Here is a 14,585-nt window from a genome sequence, read left to right on the forward strand (position 1 = left end):
TTTTGCAATTTGTCTTAGGATGATGAACATTTCAAAATTTTAAATCAACATATTGAAGCCGGTCATACAATGAAAGGGCTAACATTTACAATATACTACGATAATATGAGGGAAGCTGCTATCGCACTCTTTCGGCTTTTACAAAACATAGAAGCAAATAAAATTAACGTTGTAAAAGAAGCCTATAAACATATCAATAAGGACATCTTGGAATATGCTCTACGCTTAGCATCAATATATAGAGGCGATGATGCTATTAACGAACTAGAACCACCTTTTGTTACTAAACCTAACTTTTTTGTGAATAGTGAAACTATACATAAAGCTCTAAATTTGAGAATAAACAATGGAAAGATTGACCCTCAGGAAGAACAAGTATATCAAATTTTTAGGGAAGAAGATATGCTTATCATAAACACAAATTATTCCGGATGGAATCATTGGAACGAAGATTGTAGAGACAATCTAGATTATTTTAGACAAGATATTGGTCTCAATAGCTATTACTACGGAGTGCATTTACAATATCCGTTTTGGATGAGTAATGATGAATTGTCAGCACTAGATCCAAAATATGCTGAAGAATATTATTATATTCATAAATATTTGGTAGCCAGATACAATATGGAGAAGGAACACCTTAGACAAAGAAATATTTCAACTGAATCAAAATGTTACGATGACTTTATACCATATTTAACTTATGAAAATGGCTTACCATTTGCTACCAGATCTTCAGTTCGTATGGAATGGAATGAGGAATACGCACGAATAAAATCTATAGATCTTGCTATCAAAGAATGTATTACGAGGGGAGTAATATTCATGGTAAGTGTTAAATTATATCTTTACATTTTACAAGAAAATAGATGATGCCCGCGACTTCGTCCGGGTTTCAAAGTTTTGGTTTTTAAAAATCCCATGGAAACTCTTTGATTTTCTAAAATAAAAAGTAGTATTATCATGTCCTTCCCCGGATCGCAAGCTGTCTCTGTACCAAAGTTTGTCAAATTAAACGGATGGACCCTGAAAAGCTAGTTAGCCACACTTTTGCATTTATAATATTAGTATATAGTATGGATTTAGAATTTATTAGCGATTTAGAACTTGATTTAGAACTTCGGGGCTCAGTTGTGCAACAGAGCCCCGAAGTTTTTGAAACTAAAGAAAAGTTTGAAAGTTTCTAAATACAACGGTTATTTTTCTTATTTAGGAAAATGGAACAAAAGTTGATTTAACGGAAGAAAATTATGTAGATCTGCTCACGAAACTGATTCGAGCCAATTATGAGAGTATTCAAACAGCCAAATCCATAAGAGCCCTTCTTGGTTACGGAGGCAATGGATATCCATCAGACAGGTATTTGAACAATTAAATTACATCTATTAAACCACCATAGCCTACTTATATGAATTTGGACTTTGTCAACCCATTTGTCTGCCTTGTCCTTATAACTTCTAAAATTATGAACAGAATTACTTTGAATTCGCAAATATTGCGTAAAACTGAAAAATAAGTATTCCTAAACTACCAATCAGTTTGGGGACATTTTAATTTGTTGTCTCTGTAAAGAACTAATTTGTCCCAGGGATCATCTCTGTACAAAATTAGAGTCACATCCCACAGCAAATGCTTTTATAAATAATACGATCTATTACCCTTTTTTGAAAAGTGTCTTAATTTGATTCTAAATTGATAATAAACTAGGTACCAAAAATTTACAAAAAATTAATTCGATCGAGTCTTCCTTGCAAAACTAATCTTGGAAATAAAAATTGGGCTTATCTTTGTAAAGGTCCAAAGAAAGCGAGTATTCGGTCGATATGTGCAATAAATATTAAATTTTGTATTTTAAATTTCGCTGCGAAAACGTCATCTTTTTAGGTTTATGAGCTGTGATGACGTCACACGGATTGGTAAACAACGGGATTTTCTTAGTGTAATACATTACAACTTCAATCCATGTGACGTCACATTTGGAATTCCTCATGGCGTCATCAGCTTCGTGCGTTTAGAATACAACAGATAAAAAAATTAAATCTTTAAAACGAATTATAAAATTCAAAATGAATTATAAAATGTTAATTTCAGTTTATAAAATTAACATTTCTCGATTGCTCATTGCTCATACTATCTTGTTTATAGGTATATTTTTAGAGTTTTCTCGTTTGGTGTAAAATACCGTGTTGTCTTAGAATAACAACTCCGTGTTGTATAACAATATCAGTCAATAAGAGAACCAAAATAATATTAATTAGTATGCTTAAGCTTTTTAAAAGTTATCACCACGTTATCACGCTTGGTCTATGTACGGGGTAAACTGCTATAATAATTTTACAAACAAGAAAAAAGCAGTAATTACAAGGGTTAAAATATTTTAATCCTATTTTAATAGGTGAGTTCAAAACAACTTTAATAATATATTCTTAGTATCTTTATTATTTTTTCCAGATATAATCCTGCCCCTTCAGTTCTACATCACCCACAAACAGCTTTACGTGATCCGATTTATTGGTACATGATTCAAAATTTGCTCAAGTACTTTACAGAGTATTCTAGCACTTTAGAGCCATATGATTTATCTAGATATCGAAGTGAAGATATTGACATAATTGACAATAGTTTTTCAAGAATAACTACATATTATGACTATTTTTATATCAGTTTGAATAATATTTTTGCAAACTATGACTTTAAAACTTCTGAATCAATATATACCGCTAGACAAAAACGAATTAAGCACTTGCCTTTTAGTTTGGCTTTTACTGTTAATTCAAAGGTTAACAAAACTTCTTTAGTAAAATTGTTTATTGGGCCGAGATGTCAAGGTGTTAACTGCTGGGATAAGTTTTCTCAATTTTATGAACTTGATACGTTTACTCAAAAGCTAGAAGAAGGTCTCAATCTTTTGAAGTGGTCATCGGAATTATCAGAAAAATATTCAGTAGACGATTATTTTAATGTGGAGTTAAAAACTGCTAGAAGGAATAAGTTTGATATGCTAAGATTTCCAGAAAACTTGATTATACCAAAGGGTTTAAATGAAGGTCTTCATTTAACATTATTTATTTTAATTTTACCTATGAATGATGAATTTGAAACTGACTATTTTAAAGAACCTATAGGCTTTCCTTTCCATAGGAAGGTTGCAGTTAATGGAACGGACTTTAGCAATTACAAATTTTATAATATTACTGTATACCACAAGGAAAATACTAGAGAAATGGAAGAATACTATTCTCCTCATTTAAACTAAATTATTTTAGTAATTGGTATGTAAAGGTATAAAGTTATTACTAACAACAACAGTATTAACAAATAATTTTATCTGTTCTTTTATATATAGTTCCTATGTATAATTATAGGGATTATGGACTGAAATAATAAATGTTATTTAAATTTATACCGCTTTTTATTTTTAACTGTACGGTATTACATTATATTATAATTATTTATATAAATATATATATATAGAATATATTAAAATACATATGTAACATTATTTCTCTCTCCTCTTAGTGCTTAGCTACATCATTGTAGTGAGCTGTGTAGGAAGGAATGTTGTACTTGTAGGAAAACTCTTCTCCTTCATGGTATACCTGTACATCTTCGAAGAACATGTTAGGTTGCTTGAAGTAAACCTCGTGAACTGGACGGTCGAAAGGATAGCCCAAAGGCTTGTTGTCCCAAACGAATGCCTTGATGGAATCGAACTTCTTCTCAGCGGGGCTGTATGGGTAGACCATTACGAAGAGTTGGTATGGGAAGCCACCCTTGTGACCCTTAGGCAAGAGGAGCCTCTTCGGGAAAGCACCAGATTCAATTGACATGTCGGTGGGTATCTTTCCTTCGGGGAGGTGCTTAAGAATCTCGTAAGTAGGCACAGAGTCTTCTTTGTAGAAGAAGAAGTCGTTGGATGAACGCTTAATCTTGTTCTGTCCCTTTTGTAACTTTTCTACGAACCAGTCCAATTCAACAAAGTTCTGCCAGTTGTCTTCTAAGCTGATGGGGTAGCCCTTGCTGTCGTATTTGGGTCCCAAGAAGAATTTGAATACTGCATCGCCTTCAACGTCAGATTTGACATCAACTTCCACGTTGAAAGATTTGTGGTTAATACGTGGTTGACGAACTGTGAAGTATGGCATCTTTCCGGTCTTAAGTTCATCCTGATTGTAGAATACGTTGTTTGATACATCGAAGTCGTAGTATTCGAAGAAAGTGCTCAATTTTTCAACCTTAACGTCGTTGATCTTAACTCCAACATAGTGCAGATTGTCTTGGGTGTAGGGAGTCAAGAACTTCTTGTATTCAATGAAGTACTTGAGGATCTTGCTGTACAACTGCCAGAAAGCTGGGTCACGCAGAGATGTCTGGTAGAAGTCAAGTGCCGTCGGTACGAAGGTATACCTGTATCAAAATAATACTTGATTAATAAAGTTAATGGAGATGAACTACCCGTAGTATTTCATTTTTACTTTTTAATTTATCTGCAAAAATACTTTTTTTAAATATTCATTGCGGCTTTTTTATACTTTATATATATTATATTTATTACGGACAGAGAAACATAATTTCGCATTTATAATATTAGTATGGATGTTATACTCACTTGTCAACAGGTTCAGGAGCAGCGCCCAAGATACGACGAGCAGTGACTTCATATGAGTTGTGGTTGTCTCTGCGTCCAAATTTGCCGTGCCAGTCAGCGTTGGCTTGCCAGAAGTTTCCAACAAAGTTGACAGACTTGGAGTTGCGTAGATCGACATCCTGGTTGAACTAAAGAAAAAAAAGCATACATTAAAAAATTAGAAAAACCATAAAATTCCATATAATATTACTGTTTTTAGCAAGAAACTTACAGCTTTGAAGTGTCCCTGTTCCAAGTACTGGATGAAAGTCTTCTCGTAAGTGTCAAGAAGCTGCAATTCCTCGTCATATTTCTCTGGGATGGGGTAGTTGGCAGGCCTCTGGACGAACGATGAGAAGTAGTTGACGTATGGGCTGTAGCCACTTCTGATTGGGTGCCACCAAGCGAAGTCAGGAACTTCACCTAATCCGTTAGACAGACGTTCCAGGTAGAAGCGGGCTAATAGCTGCTGGTAGAAGTAGTAGTATACTTCTCCACGACGTTCCTTCATGACTGGGTAGAGTTCACCGTCCATCCAGAATGGGAAGTAGGCGTGGAAGTAGTAGTAGTACGCGTTGAGGCCAATATCTTCCATGAAGTAGGAGATTTTGTATTCGTCGGTGTGGTAAGTCAAGTAGTCAGAGTAGTTCGAGTAAACAACGTAGCGATCTCCTTCTTGAGTGACACCGTGTTCAAATCCAAAGTCAGGGGTGAAAATTCCGTTCTGCATCTTTGTGCGGAAGATCTTGTACCATACATTGGAGTTTGTGAACAGTTCAGGGTAGACCTCGTAAGGTGCAGGGACGACAACTCCTTTGGTGTCAGCACGGTGTAGCAAGGCAATGTAGTAAGCGTACAAGAATTGGCCTTCGTTGATGTAGACACGTGCGAATGCAGCGGTCTTCCAGAAGGTGTCGAAGGTCTTAGCGTAGAACATAACGTGGAATAGAGCTACAGCTTCCTCCCTCTGTCTTTCGTAGAAGATTGAGAAAGGAACATTTTTGGGCATGAATCCAGTCTTCCACAATTCCAAGAACTCTTGGACGGCCTTCTTGTTCTGTAGGTTAATAAAAAAGCAAAATGTTAGAATTGTTCGATATAAATTACCAATAAAGCTTTGTGTTAAAGTCGGAAAATGTTTATTTGTTCTAAGCATGTTCTAAGCCTGAAAGGTTTAAATAAGAACATTTCATTTGTTCTAGAATATTTTAAATTTAATTAGTCAGTTTTATAAGTAGATAATATTTTGTCAGAGTCAGTTAGAGGTAGAGTAATGAAATAGATTTAAATCTTACGCTGTAGTCATCGATGCATTTTTCAATGTCGTAGTCCTTGCCAATTTTGTAGTACTCAGCCTCGGGGTTAACTTGCTCTGGGTGATAGAACAGCTTCAGGATCTGTTGCTGCTTCGTTACGAATTCAGGCTCAACTGTAATTAAATAATATTCATATGTGTACGGCCTGTCAAGATATGAGTTTGGTGTAAATGGTATGCAAGGTAGACCCTGTTAAAACCAGGGACTGTTAGGAAGTAAGAAAAAAATTATATTTATTCTAAGTGTCATTTAATTTAATTTAACTTATATTAGTTGTAATAATAGAGAGAAAAAGAAAGTAAAAGTGGACAGGGAAGTATTTATCTCTATAGGAGATCTCTACCAGTGATCCTTGGCAGTGCAAGAGGTTGTAAAGGGAGTAGAATGGGCACAACAAAGATAGAAAGTGTTCATGAAATTAAATATGAAATTAGTTGGTTTTTAAAAGTTATTATAAATCCTCGGTATTTCCCATCCCGTGGAAACTTCAAAACATCTGGCCTTTTTTCTTGTCTACATTATAAAGGGAACCTCAGTACAAAATTTCAGCTTTCTAAATCCAAGGGGTAGGCCTGGGCGTTGTCAGTCAGTCAGAAAGTTTATTTTTATATGTATTGATATATCAGTTATTTATAATTATTTATTATTGTGGGATAAATAAAATATTTTATATCTTGATGCAAAATAAATAAAGTAATTTTTTAAGAAAGTTATTAAAAGAAATAATATTCTTACCAGGTTTGGTTTTGTAGGCCGTCTTTGGTGGAACCACGGAGGCTCCAACCATGGCGAAGGCCAGGCAAGCTAAAACGACGACAGTCTTCATCGTGCTCAGACCAGAAGGCAACTGTGATTCTACCCTCGCTCCCTGCACTTTTTATACTAACTGAACGCATCTTATCAGCCCCCAAACAGATCAATTCCATAGTAACAACAACTGGCGATTTCTCTTTATCGGTTTATCTGCCTTTCTGTGACCTTTAGCGTTTCGGGAGACAAATATACGTGGTCACTTATAATAAATAGTGATTACCTATTTACTTACATATTCTTGAACATTATTATGTAATTCGCCAAACTTTTTTTGCAACTTAATTAACATTATGGCATCAAAATTCCTAATACAAGCGCTGTTATTGTAATTTGATAATTTGCATGACTATTTAAATTCACCTGATTTAGTAATTTTAAAACGAAGTTTTCTAATCTAGAATTACAGACATCAGTCACACACTTCAGTAAGCTGAGCTTAAGTCTAAATATATAAACGGAAAAGGTGACTGACTGACTGACTGACTGATCTATCAACGCATAGCTCAAAGTACTGGACGGATCTGGCTGAAATTTGGCATGCAGATAGCTATTATGACATAGGCGTAGGATTTTTGAAAATTCAACCCCTAAGGGGGTGAAATAGGGGTTTGAAATTTGTTTAGTCCACGCAGACGAAGTCGCGAGCAAAAGCTAGTTGAGTTTAAGAGAAACACTACCTCTTCAGCGCAGTGATTAGTAAGTAGGCGCAGACTTTTAAATAGGAGGCTCCAGGTTCTTAGATGACTGTTTTCTTACTTAGGTCTGATTGATTTGGCCGCGGCTACCTACCACCCCACCAGCAAATAGTTTAAGCGTATTTGCATCAAGAACTTGATGGCTCCACTTTTTAAATCCTTCCCTGGGTCCTATAAAAATCAATCCTACTAAAGGGTATTTTAAACTACCATAATCGTGATAAAGGCAGACCCCTTTAGTGGTCAGCAAACGACATCAAAATATAAGTGCCGCTGATTTCTAGCGGCGCAAGACTCTAGATAATTTAAGTCGTTTGTAGGTATTTCCACTATGCCGTGGTTTTACGCCGCCTGAATCTTTGGTGTCGTTTGTCCACTGTCTGTCGTCGATTCCAGCACCTTGCAACCCCGACGTTCATTTGGTTCGCACCACCGACTGGTTCGAACTAAGTATGTGCCATGCCCGCAGGCAAAGTAACTCTGTAATGTCTTACTGACTTTTGATTTATAGAAGTTGAATAATGCTATTTTAAATTCGGACGACATCAGACGAGTCGCAGGGAGCCGCTGGATCCAGGCGGCGCGCAAGACCGTGGCGTGTGGAAGTCCCTGCATGAGACCTATGTCCAGCAGTGGACGTCTATTGGTTGATGATGATGATGATGATTTTAAATTACAGTAAGTTGTAATACATATACAAAGAAAACGTTTTCTTATATTGTGTAAATATCCCTACCACCTACGCGACAGGACGTGATGGCAATCGGGGAGGGAGCGCCCGCACACGCACACGCACAACCCCCGTGCTAACCCGCCCCCCAATTGTGTAAGAATAACCATTTCATGGCTATCGCAATCGTCAAGAATTCTGCCCTTTGATTGGCTGTGAAAAAATGTAAACAGCGAATCAACCAATCAAAGGGCAGAATTTCTTGACCATTGCGATAGCCATGAAATGGTTATTCTTACACAATTGGGGGGCCGGTGCAGACGAGCGCGGGCGATGTACGGGTGTGTGCCCCACACACCTGTACATCGTACATCGTGGGGGAACCGTTCCCCCACCTCATACCCCGATTGCCATCTCAACCTGTCGCGGACTTTACATACTTAAATGACACTTATGTTACCAATACAAAATGTTAACCGACTTCAAAGGAACTGAAAAGTATTAAGTAAATGTTTTTTTGCCCGACTACGGCAAAGCCAAAAGGAAGGGTTATGATTTTGGCAGTCTATGTATGTATGTAAATTCTATACGTTTTTATAAAAAGCTTCCAGAAGGCATAATATAGGAGATGTCTCTCAACAAGTTCAAAGTTTTCATAAAACGTAAACTTATCGAAAAACTCCTATTACAATGTAAAGGATTATTTAAATTATAAGAAAGCTTGGGAATGAGTGATAATTCTAATAAGTTTAAGTGATTTTGTAAAGTGATAATAATAAAAATTACCCGGCTTAGTTTGTGTGGGGTCTTTTTAGACGGGCGCGTTTGGAACCTTCGTAACTTTAGTTTGAAGTTCGCGTAAAACTTATCACCACTATATCATCTTACAAATGCAACAACCGATCATCAAAAAAAATAATTTATTACCTAGGTATTTTGAATAAGTTATTATATTTGACTTTGACTTATGTATAACTAGCTTATATGCTCGCGACTTCGTCCGCGTGGACTACACAAAATTTCGAACCCCTATCTCACCCCCTCAAGAGTTAAATTTTCAAAAATCCTTTCTTAGCGGATGCTACGTCATAATAGCTATCTGCATGCCAAATTTCAGCACTATCCGTCCAGTAGTTTGAGCTGTGCGTTGATAGATCAGTCAGTCAGTCAGTCACCTTTTCCTTTTATATATTTAGATATGTATGCAAGTATGCATATTGCATGTAGGTATGTTTGTATCTAATGTGTGTTCCACTGTAACGGCTAAACTACTGGGCCGATTGCTATCTCAACCTGTCGTGTAATATTATATTACTTCGTGCATAAGAAAGATACCTAAGTGTTTTATATATATATATTTCTTAAAGCATGATAGTGCAAAAAATTACCAAAATTGGTTTATTGGTCTTTAAGATGATCGCGAATGTTCGCGATCATCGTCTTATGTATGTACATAGGTACATATTCCTCCTCCGTGGGTATAATTAATGCGCTTGGCCGCCATTTTAGTGACGTCACCACTAGACTGAAGTTTCGAGCTGATGGTATATTATTTTTATTTCGGCTGACGTCAAAATAACGTTATGAGACATGATTCCAGCGCAATAGCAATTTGCGGGACTTATACATACTAATATAATATGGATCATCATCAAGACCTCTTCAAGTCTTTTTCAAGTCAGTTAAAAAAAATGAAAAATTACCTAATATGCCTAATAATAATAATTTTAATAACAAATACATCATGATCAACCCATTGCCGCCTCACTACAGAGCACGGGTCTCCTCTCAGATTGAGAAGGGTTTAGGCCATAGTCTACCACGCGGGCCAAGTGCGGATCGGTAGACTTCACACACCTTTGAGAGCACTATGGAGAACTCTCAGGTATGCAGGTTTCCTCGCGATGTTTCCTTCACCGTTAAAGCAAGTGATAAAAAAGCACATTAAAGGTAGAGGTGCGCCCGGGACCGAACCCCCGACCTCCGATTAGAAGGCGGACGTCCTTACCACTAGGCTATGACAGCAAGTTAGCCCGCTTCCATCTTAGATTGCGTCATCACTAGCCATCAGATGAGATTTCAGTCAAGACACGTGAGTAGATATGTCAAGGGCTAACATGTATAGGAATCTTCTTCTAAACATATATAAAAGGAAAAGCTGACTGACTGACTGATCTATCAACCCACAGCTCAAACTACTGGACGGATCGTGCTGAAATTTGGCATGCAGATAGCTATTATCGAAGACGAAGACATCCGCTGAGAAAGTATTTTTGAAAATTTTACCCCTAAGGTGGTAAAATATGGGTTTGAAATTTGTGTAGTCCACGCGGACGAAGTTTCAGGCATAAGTTACCTAATAAATAATAAAAATAAAAATGACCATGAATAGCGAGTTCATTGACTGTCTAACGCTAATTAACGGATACGCCACAACTCCATTTTTTTCCATCACGATAAAAGTTGTTTTCGATTTTGTATAAACCTATGAACTTTATCGGTAATCTTCCAAAGACAGTGGTGCTTATCAACGAACTCGTTAAACTTTTATCTCCAATGCAATGGAAATATGTTTTTTCTGATTGTAGTTTTGTCCGTCCGTAATTTTTTTTTAATTCCTTTACAAGATGGTAAGTGACGATGCAGTCTAAGATGGAAGCGGGCTAGTGGGCTAGCGGGAAGTGCGCCTCGGACGTGCGGTGGGGGGACCTAGCAAATGGGTCCCCAGTTGAAATCCCACGAGTCCCAAATACCTTCCCTCCAGTAGGCTGGCTGGCTGGCTGGCTAGCTGGCTGGCTTCCAAAAGGGGGTAATGGTAAATGCATAATTGCCAGCGATAAAAAAGGCAGTTGCATTAGACCCATACCCCTAGTCGGTTTTTACGCGGCATCGCACCGGAACACTTGAATCTCTTGGCGGTGAGGCTTTGCTGATAGGGTGGTAACTGTCTTCTACGTCCTTCTTAGTCCTTTGGTTATAATAACCATAGAAGAAACTGGTGAGTATCATTTTAACGGGTCGACGGAACTTAATTCTTTGTAAAAAAAAGTTTTTTCTACATCAAGAAAAAAATTGAGCGAAGCCTGCATCTTTCATGAAGCTATAGTTAAATTACCTACAAAACATTTTCACCTTTTTAATCTCATTAAAACAATACCTTCGATAACCCCCGCTTATCACTATGTACCTATCTACTTGCTCTTAACACAATTTTTTTGGATCTTTAATCACCACTAACCTCTACCAATACAAGTACGCTGGAGCTGGAATTGCCAACCTATTTTTGAAGCAACTTGATTTTGGCCATTTTGGCACTGATATGTAGCAGTGGGCGTCGCGTGAGCGTACTCGGAACTAAATGTTAGTGAAGGGACAACTGCCAACATTGTGTCAACGCGAAGACCATTCTACTCAACCTACGCCTATCTAACAAAGTGTCAACTTTTAACTAACGGTACTTACGCTCGGTGCGGCACTTTGAATCGGCACAAAAATAACGGTTATTTTGTATGGCACACCTCTTCCAGTGTACTTGTATAAATTCATTTCAGTGATAATCACCGAAATGGCAATTAAAAGTAAATTATATAGTCATCTCATATCCAAACAATAACATCAACATCCGACTTCAAGATCAAGGACAGTCTTTTATTTATAAAATAATTTATAAGTGACATTCATCTTTTATCGAAAAAGTAATGGATAGTAACTACTTTAACTGGAGTAACAAAGAATAAGAGATTATGATTTACGAACAACTAGCTGATAGCTGATGCCCGCGACTTCGTCCGCGTGGAATTAGGTTTTTTAAAAATCCCGTGGGAATTCTTTGATTTCCCGGGATAAAAAGTAGCTTATGTCACTCTCCAGGTCTTTATCTATACCCATGCAAAAATCATGTCAATCCGTTGCTCCGTTGCGCCGTGATTGAAGGACAAACCAACAAACAAACACACTTTCGCATCTATAATATGAATATTGGAGTAAAGAAACTCACAATATACATACCTTGCCTAAATACATGAACGCTGAAATATAACACTCCCTTTATTTGGACAGTCGTGTAAAAATAGAACAACTTTTGGCTTTTGGTAGACTGTATTATTTTAAGTTGCTTTTTTCCAGCCCAGCAGGTACCTACCTACTTCACAGGTACAGGTACAGGTACACCTACAGGTACAGGTACCTACCTACAGGTACAGGTGTCTACAGGTAGGTTTTATTCGGATTTAAATTGTTATTGCATAGCCTATGTTGTATAAAACATTTTCTGCTCGAAAGTAAGTTTTTGGGAAGCTTTTACGAAAAAAAATGATTCGAAAGATTTAGCCTCAAGCTTATCTATAAAATCTTACCTAAGTAGGTAGTACTGCCTAGCCAATAAAATCAATCCGATTATATTAGCTGAAACTACGTACCATTGTCTACTCTTCATGGCTCGCTCCATCAGCATCAGAAATCGTGAATACAAAAGAATACTGCATTCTATCGTTAAATTGCATAACTTATCTCTTGGGTTCTTGACTTACGGTTAAAGAAACATTTATTCTCAGAATTAAGAATTTACATCTTAGTACATGCCGTGCAACATAGATGGCACTGTAAAATTTACTCTAAAGCAGTAAAGTATCAATAGATGGCGTTACGGATTCGAAGCCTTACCACTTCACTTCAGGCTTAGCCACTGTTGGCCACTGAAATGGATTGTATGCAAGTTGAGATGCAAGTGCGTTGAAAGAGACATATTGTGGGCCTTACAAAATGACAGTTATTTTTTATAACTATTCATCAACTGTGATTCGATTCACACGTCGTCGACCGCGCTATCACGCACCGGGTTAGCGCGGGGCTGTGCGGATGTGCGGTGCGTCTCCACCCTGATTGTCACCTCGACCTGTCGCGTTTCATGCCTACCCGAGCATATTTTTCAAATTATTTATTGTATGAAATTTCAACTTCCGGTCTGATCGACTAAAGAATTATTTATTAATCAATTATTAGTACCTAGGTAGGTACCAAAAATATTTAACAAAAACAAAATAGGTACTTAATAAACGATAGAACTGCGATAGAATAGAAACACTGTGTCGCAGACCGCAGTTCTATCGCCTTGGAGCAATGAAACTTTACCTACACGTATTTGACTAATGAAGTAGGTAGGGTAGGTAGGTACTACATTTTACAATAAAATAAATAATAATACAAAAGCAAGAAATATATAACACTAGATGATGCCCGCGACTTCGTCCGTGTGGATTTAGGTTTTTAAAAATCCTGTGGGAACTCTTCAATTTTCCGGGATAAAAAGTAGCCTATGTCCGTCCCCGGATGCAAGCTATCTATGTACCAAATAAAGTACCTACCCAAGAGCTAAAAATTGATAAGAACAAATTAACGTGCAACATCAAGTAGGTAAGTTACACTTTGTACCCTCGAGCCAAAAGGCTCCGGCCGTAACATTCCGTCGTAACTTTTAATACACGGGACATCCGCATACTAATGGAATGCCTCATTAGGATAAACGATTTGACCACATTGAGCAATTAATTAATCGAGGATATTAAAATTGGTAGAAAAAGGTACAATGGTTGTGACAAGCTCCAATATATCACTCGTTGTGTTCCGCCGCGCGTCCAAAGTTTTGACGTGTGAGTAATTTATTGGCCCAAAAAAATAAATTACCGGATTGCCCACACATTTGTTGGGCCCAAGGTGGCTGAATCGGGTGCAAAAAACGAATCGCCTCAAGCCTCGTATTAAGGCGCTACTTCAATAATAATCTACATGTAATTGTATAGTAAGAGGGAGTCACGTTCATACATTGATCAAGAACCTATTAAATGGTTATTTGTTAGTTTTAGTGCTACTAATGTATAAAAAAATAAAGGGTGTGTTTTTATTACACTTACCTTGCCTTAAGGCATTTTCTTGGGGTACGGTGACTGAAACTCATGTAGGTATACAATGAACCAAAAACTTAATTTGCTATAATCCGCTGAAGCAGGTCGAATCTGTATGTATGTACCTATGTACTGAGCAAGAGCATCTCCTGAGGATGCTCCGGTGTCGGGGCGAAACGTGCGTCGAGTGTGTTTTGCGATTTGTGTGGTGCTGCGGTGGTGCGTATTGCTTGCCTGGTGGCTGCTTTTCCCTGCATGTTTAGTAGTGGGAGGGCGGGTGGTGCATGACGCATATTGCATGTTGCACCATACAGATTCGACCTGTTTCAGCGAATTATAGCAAATTAAGCTTTTGGTTCATTGTATATCATGGATTTCCGCAAGTAACGCCTGCTTCTGTACAACATTCGAAACTCATGTAAACGGGTCGTTTCAATATTTTGTGGAGTTTCAAAAGCGGAGGATCCTTGGAGGATCGCTGTGTTATCGTGCGGCACGGGAAACGCCTATATCCAGCAGTGGATTCAAATAGGCTGACGATGACGAAGTCAAGCAAAAGCTTTC

At 37.5% G+C, this 14,585-nt stretch overlaps 2 protein-coding genes across 4 annotated transcripts in view; one reads left to right on the forward strand and one right to left on the reverse strand.

Annotated features, from left to right (window-relative positions):
• Nucleotides 1–14,585, forward strand: part of LOC117990946 (arylphorin subunit alpha-like) — a 167,801-nt gene that overhangs the window by 558 nt on the left and 152,658 nt on the right. For 2 of the 3 annotated variants that reach the window (XM_069504912.1, XM_069504913.1), the window contains exons 3-5: nt 19–828; nt 1,214–1,359; nt 2,452–3,289. In XM_069504912.1, the coding sequence (XP_069361013.1) occupies nt 19–828; nt 1,214–1,359; nt 2,452–3,256 (1,761 nt within the window). In that variant the 3' untranslated portion in view covers nt 3,257–3,289. Of the gene's footprint in view, nt 1–18; nt 829–1,213; nt 1,360–2,451; nt 3,404–14,585 lie in introns of those variants that run through there. The other variant, XM_034978447.2, reaches the window with a different exon arrangement.
• On the reverse strand, nt 3,446–6,802 carry LOC117990945 (arylphorin subunit beta-like). The gene is made up of 5 exons (XM_034978446.2): nt 6,679–6,802; nt 5,923–6,056; nt 4,860–5,684; nt 4,610–4,776; nt 3,446–4,407 (listed from the first exon to the last, which is right to left on the reverse strand). Exons 1-5 carry the CDS (start codon nt 6,767–6,769, stop codon nt 3,516–3,518), a joined length of 2,109 nt encoding a protein of 702 aa, XP_034834337.1. The 5' UTR covers nt 6,770–6,802; the 3' UTR covers nt 3,446–3,515.

Source organism: Maniola hyperantus, chromosome 19 (genome assembly GCF_902806685.2).
Source record: "Maniola hyperantus chromosome 19, iAphHyp1.2, whole genome shotgun sequence".
Taxonomy (NCBI): domain Eukaryota; kingdom Metazoa; phylum Arthropoda; class Insecta; order Lepidoptera; family Nymphalidae; genus Maniola; species Maniola hyperantus.